The sequence below is a fragment of the Lepisosteus platostomus genome, chromosome 10 (assembly GCF_059453375.1).
Source record: "Lepisosteus platostomus isolate fLepPlt1 chromosome 10, fLepPlt1.hap1, whole genome shotgun sequence".
NCBI classification, from domain to species: domain Eukaryota; kingdom Metazoa; phylum Chordata; class Actinopteri; order Semionotiformes; family Lepisosteidae; genus Lepisosteus; species Lepisosteus platostomus.
This window is the reverse complement of record NC_142620.1, coordinates 26229079-26235842: the sequence shown is the minus strand read 5'-3', so window position 1 is coordinate 26235842 and position 6764 is coordinate 26229079. Positions and strand designations below refer to the sequence as shown.

The 6764-nt window shown below is 34.3% G+C and overlaps 1 protein-coding gene across 5 annotated transcripts in view; it reads right to left on the bottom strand.

Annotated features, from left to right (window-relative positions):
- Nucleotides 1–1517: 1517 nt before the first annotated feature.
- The window catches only part of rbm25a (RNA binding motif protein 25a), a 32795-nt gene continuing 27548 nt past the window's right edge, over nt 1518–6764 (bottom strand). For all 5 annotated transcript variants that reach the window (XM_088648920.1, XM_088648916.1, XM_088648917.1 and 2 more), the window contains 2 exons: nt 4380–4427; nt 1518–4182 (listed from right to left, as the gene is read on the bottom strand). In XM_088648920.1, the coding sequence (XP_088505046.1) occupies nt 4090–4182; nt 4380–4427 (141 nt within the window). In that variant the 3' untranslated portion in view covers nt 1518–4089. The remainder of the gene's footprint in view (nt 4183–4379; nt 4428–6764) is intronic.

Here is a 6764-nt window from a genome sequence, read left to right as displayed (position 1 = left end):
AACATACAATTATCTTAATAGTTATAAAAGAGCAACAATGCATTAAATGCTTGGGAGAACATTTTTTCTATTTTTCATGTGAAGAATACATCTAGAGCAGTTCCTCTAATCCAGTTCCTGGAAAGCCCTAATCTAAAAGATTTCATATGTAACCTCTAGATTAAGATTTGCTCAATTAAATTTGGAACAATCTAACAGTGATCAATTAAAATTAGATTTGGTAAGTGGAGTAATGTGGCACCAGAATACCTTTCAGTTCTGAAGAACTCTTAAGAGCGCTTTCATAATTTATCTGAACAAATTTGATTAGTTAAGCATGAACCATGAGCGGTGTTCCAAAAGAGAAAAACAGTTGTCCGTGGGTGACATGCAAGGCTAACTGGATGGGAACTCTCTGGGACCAGGACTGAAGCCCCCTAATTTAGAGCAAGGTTTCTGAAAACCAGGAATAATGAAAGTCTTTTAAAAAAAAGATTAGAAAGTTTTCCAATGATGCCTCAATTAGTAAAAGAACATAAGATTTCCAGGAGATTGGTGGTTCTGAAAACCAAAATTCAGAACGATGGTTTCAGGACCATGCAAATGAAGAGAATGCTTACAAAATATCATGCGCCCTTATCAGTATTTAAAAAACTGAAATATTGTAAATGTATAGATTTAAATCATACCAAACACTTTGAATACCATTGGCTATTTTAAACAAGTGGCTTCAGAGGGTTCTCATTAAGCAACTGTTATCAGTGTTCTACTTATAGACAGCAAACAGCTGTGTCAGAAATTTTAATACATAAAAGGTCATAAACAGAAGAATGGTATCAAATATCTACCTAGGACAGTGAAAAATCAGTCAAACAGTACCTTCTGGTGGAAACTGGATAGCCCAACCACCTGAGAACACGGCTTCTGCCATCATCTACACTTTAGCACTCATAACACATTTATGTAAGAAACAAGCTAATTTGGATATGTGACACTACAATATCTTGAAAGTATTCAAGGTTCAGGAACTGTAGCAGCCTGAGGAGCATGTCCTCATGTAGACAAAGGCACTGTAAGCGTGAGCCGACATGTAACAAATATCTCCAAATTGGGAGCATTTAAAGAAAAATAATGAGACCAGGGTACCAAACTATAAGATACGATTAACCTATTGTGATATAGTATTTCCTCAACAGCTGAATACTTGGAGAAGTAGCCTGGTTGGTTAAAAGTGGTATACATTTGCATTATGAAAAAAGGTGTTGCTTCTCACTTCATATTTCAGCTGCAAAGTGGTGTGCCTTATCCTTCATGCAGTTTATAGATGCTTATCATCAATTCCAGGGCCTACTTAATTTTCATTTCCCTCCTATCATTTACCATCCATTTTTCTTTCTCAACAGGGTACTGTACAATATTCAGTTATATTTACAATCATAGCTAATATTAAACAAATCGAGATCTACTGATGACCTGATCATTTGTTTCTTTAAGGCCTATCATAATACTAATGCATGAAAGCAAAAAGAACAACTCGAAACGATTATAAAAAGAATTTTATTAAAACAAAAATTAAAGCCACAGATCACGGACATAGTTAAATTGCTAGGATATTCCATTCCACCACGACATGGCCATTCCATGATCAGAACCATTTTTCATATTAAGAAAAGCTGAGTCGTTTTACATTAAATGACGTTTGAAAATTTACACTGGGTCACAAAAATAAATGTGCACTGGGGGGCCTCTCCTTCCTAATATACAATTCAAGAACTGTAACACAGGAACACAGCTTTGGGGGATTCGACACAGGAAACCTTTACAAGCCACAAATATTCCAAACTGCACAAATGTGTCATACAGTCAAGTTGGGTCAAAATGACTATACTTTATGTGTCTGTTTAGTGTTAAAACGCAACAGACCTTACAATGTTCTCTTTCTTTTCCTTCAATTATCTGCACTAAATGCACCCTAAACTGATCACTTTGGCCCAGGCACTTTAAAAGAGTGCAGATCAGCCCTGTCAATCTATATGTTACTCCATTTCATACTGAGGTTTTTCTTTATTTAAATTAAGCTGGTTTTTTAAACAGTTTATCAATTTAAAGCCACACATACTACAATTTAAGGTATGGGACTGCCATAAAAAAGGTAAAACTGCTCTTGATCACTTTAGTTGTAGATTCACAAGTGCAATTCCTTCATCAGGAACCCTCATATTTTAACTTCTGAGAAATAACATAAAAGGGATACTACATCATTAAGCAAAATTTTTTATATTGAAATGTCTATATTTCTATTACTTTTCAAATATTAACCCAAAATAGCTTTAGCATTAAAGTTACTCGCCTTTATTTCAACATAACCGTGTCTCAGAGTCACTGGAATCTTCTGTCTTGATGCTATGAACTCTACTTCCAGGACTGAAGCCAAAAGTGATTTGGGATACTTTTTCTTAAAAAATCCAGTACACTCATTTCTTAATACATTTGATCTGCCACATTAAAAAATGAGGTACAATTTATAGCTGCTGCTTAAAAGGTTAAGGAAAACACTCATTCAAGTTCCCACAATACAGGCACTAGATTTTATGCTGGAATCTGCGGTCACCTAGATTTTGCTCTATGGTCTTGACAGAGTTTTATAAGAATTGCAGTGTTTTAAATAAGAGACCATAGTTAACTTTAGCAAGACATCCATGCATAATGATATCATAGCAAAGTTACCCAATACCAAGCTATGTTAACAGGACTAACTGTGCCAAATCATTTACTCAAAATGCCATCTTTGAAATAGCAAAATTCTCTCAAATAATCTGGGAGTTTTCAAATGTCTGAAATTATAGGTTACAAGCAAACTAGATTTACAAGAAACATCTTGGATATCTTCCACTCATCTGTAAATGTGAAAATCCTACTCTTATGTTGTGTGGACCTAGTGAAAACACTAGCATCTTGTTTCATTGTGAAATGGGAATAATGAAACCTGCCCAAGATTAGCAGTAATGTCGAGCATAGAAAAATTAGAACTTTCACCTTTTATGTTCTACCATATAAAAAATTAAAACACCCTACCCAGTACAAAATGAAATTTAGTTAAAAAGGTGAACAAGGTGAAAATTGTTAGCATTTGCCAAACATCAGAAATGAACAGTTGCAACACAGCTTTAGATAACCCAGCTAAAGGTCCAGGGATAATTTGGGAACTCTAATTTGGGAATTTGAGGCTATACAGAGTATTGGCTATAAACAGGTATAAGCAGATTCTGACTGAAGGTCAAGTACAGGGACTTTTTACACAAACGGTAGTCAAACTGTTCTACAAAGTTCTGTTATATAGCAGTAGAAAACCCTGAGTCATTTACTGTGAGGCAGTCAAATTCTAGACTGGTTGCACCCTTGTTAAGCATCATGGAATTCAATAAATGGAAATCATACAAATTTATTAAACTACAGAAAAAGTTTTAAATACATCAGACTGTCTCGAATCACATGTCTGAGGGTCAGGAATGAATAATCAAGATTACCTTTATAGCTCTCATGTCAACATAAATGTTATGGAAAATGTCTGCAGCAAAAGTTTTTTTAACCTGCTGAGGTTTAATTCTGCATGTAACAGAACTGAAACACTAGTTATAGAATCAGACATTATATTAGATCCCAATGAATGTGTAAAAAGTCTAAATATTTTAGACTTGATACTTCCTTAGACCAGCACTCTATCAAAAGACCAGAGCATTAATGTACATAGACATACTTAAACTGAAATGGACACCTGACCAAGGGCTGATAAGGAGCTTACGGCAAATGTTTTTTTAGCTACTATCCCAAAAATTAAGTTTTGGCCATGTGGACACTTGTTGTTCATCTGGGCACACAGCAGGTAGTGCACACACACAAAAGAGCAGTCATGTAATAAAATGTACAACGCTTTCTGATAGAAAGGAACAAGAGAACAAAAATGGAAGAAATAACCTTTTCACATTCTTGCTTTTAAAAATCAGCCCCCTCCATGGGCTCTTAAAGAAGGGGAAGAAAAATGTCTGTTGGCTTGAAGAGTGCACAGAAAGAAAGATAACCAAAAATGAGTTCTTATCCCCCTTCGGTGATTTATTTCATTATTCCAAACTTCTTTGCTTCAGTTTCATAGATCAATAATCTCCACATTTTAACAATGAAGACTTCGGCTTCCTCATCAAGTACCTATGGACACAGGAGCACATTAAGAAGTAATTTAAAATTAAAAATTAAAACGTATATGCAAGTATAAACGTAACAAGAAGCAACATGTGATGAATAGTAAAAATTACAAAGTATGTTTTAGGACACTTATTGGTATATCCCTAAAGCTAAAGATTATTAATTTTCAAAATTTAAAATGAATACGTAGCAACACTCACCATAGCAACATCATCTAAAATGCCCTGTGGTGTACTGTGGGCCATGACCTGAAAAGGAAAGTATAAATCCAGACTGTGAAAGTATAAAAGCATAGGGACATAAATTCTAAAAAGATACAGATCCAGCTATTCAAAAAGCACGAAGAACACTGCATTAAAACGCGGTACGCATGGCGCAAATTAAATTATGACAATAGTATCCGGCAGCACCTTGTAATACCTTGTAAAACCACTAGGTGCAGCTAATAAATCTTAACATCTCAAATGTCACCAGAAAACGTCAGCTTAGAATCCCGGTCACTGCTGAAGGACAATCTTTTTCCAACTAAGAATTTAAATTGTATACTCTTTAGACTTTTAATAATTTGAAACTGTGTATTAGAGCATGTTAAACACTTAAAACTATATATGTTTATGCTTTGTGCATGATACGCGTATGCGCACAAAATACTGCGCGAGTGTGCGTGCGTGTTGCTAACGTGGTGTTGTTTACCCACACGGTGGTGGCTGATAGGATTGTAGTTAGAGTGGAGAAATGAGCAACACTGAAGCAAATGTAGTGCTGCCCACGACCAGCTCGAAGGACGATGACATCGTCGACAGAAAAGGTCATTCAACTTCGGTAATTTGGAGATATTTTGGCTTTTTACAATCAGACATAAAACAGAGCACTTTAAACTTTGCAGTCTGTCTGAGCCATCTTCTATGTGTGTTTTATCACAATGCACTATTTAATTTTTCTATTAAGATATTTATTTTGTAAATTTTACTCATGCATATTTTGACATTAAAAAGACTTGAATACTCTTTACCTCAGATTAGTTTAATGTTTCTGCTGTTTGGCAAGTGTTTGTTGTGTTCTTAAAATAAAGAGTTGTTTAATTTACCAATTAACTGTCTGGTTTCTTCAACTTTCACTCAGAAGAAAATCTGCCTTTAAACTTGAAAGAAATAATGATTTGACATTTATCGTGATAATTGTCATATCGACTGATATGAACATTTTTATCATGATAATGTTTTTGGCCATATCGCCCAGCCCTAGTTGCAACACAAAAAACTTTTTTCATTGACAAAAAGTAACACCACACTCTTGTTTAAATGGATTGCTTTGTTGCTGCACAGACTGTTAAACCAAGAAAAAGAGAGCCTCTTTCTTTAAAGCATTTCATTGATCCGATCACGTATTTGTTTCCAATCATACAAAGTAAGTTTTGAGAATCTCCAATTCACCATGCCTCTAATGGTTTCCCAGAGATTGCTCATAAATTATATATTTTAGGAACAAACATATTATGTTATTGGTAATTTAAGTAAAAAATACACACCAGTATTTCACTTTCTTCCTAAACATTTTAAGCATCAAAGTCTTTCATTCGGTTACATACTGTGGTTATTTTGGAAAGGTTTTTACGTGCTCCTTCTATCTTAAGTTTATATAGTTTGTAAAAAGTTTTTAACTTTTTCTACGAATAAGCTCGTTATTACAGTTAACAAAAGCATACTTAAGAATTTGATTAACAGAGAATATAATACGGAATCGCATATCTAAAGAAATGTATAACGATATAATTATATTCTTATACTGTAGCTCAAATTATCACATTAGTACACTTTCTTTGCGCTTGTAAGAGCAAGGTGACTTTCTGCTATCTAAACAATTTTTTACAGCTTTTAAAGTCAAGCAATGTTCCTGTCTAACTCAAACATCTCATTGTATCTTATTTCTTTTTTGAAAATAAATAAGGTAACCAGCAATCATATATCCTGTTTTTTCTTAACACTTGTTTTTCCAAACTGTAGCTTGAATCTGTGTAAACCAAGTTCTTTTTACCTCTTAAACATTTGAAACACTAATTATGTCAACACAACATGCATTCTGTACATAAAATCATGTTTTCGACAAGTGTTAAGCAGATTAGCAGGTTGCTGACAAAATAGCACACCAGTCACCACTTCCCAGTATCACTTTAAACAAACAGGAAAAAGAGCATTTCAGAGAAGAATTACATTGTATTTATGTAGAATAAGTGATTAGATGTATGAGCAATCTAATTTCTTTTTCGTTTAAGCAGTGACATTTCAGCTGCAAAAGATCACACCAGAGACAGCACTATCTCTGCTTGTCCTAGACCGTCAGGAAAGGGTGAATGCAAGTGCAATAATTTGTTGAGCAATAACAGTTGTAGGACAAAAAACAAAAAGAGAAAACAAGCTTTTTAAGGCTAAAACTAAAATTCAGTCTACAAATTAAGGCAAATGAAAATTAAGGACGTTGAAGTAGTAGAGGTGTAAAACATACAAAAATGCACAAGCAAAAAGTTTTAGAAATGGAGCAAGTGTTACTTTGAAATAAGCAATGACTAGACAGTGCAGAAGAGGGAT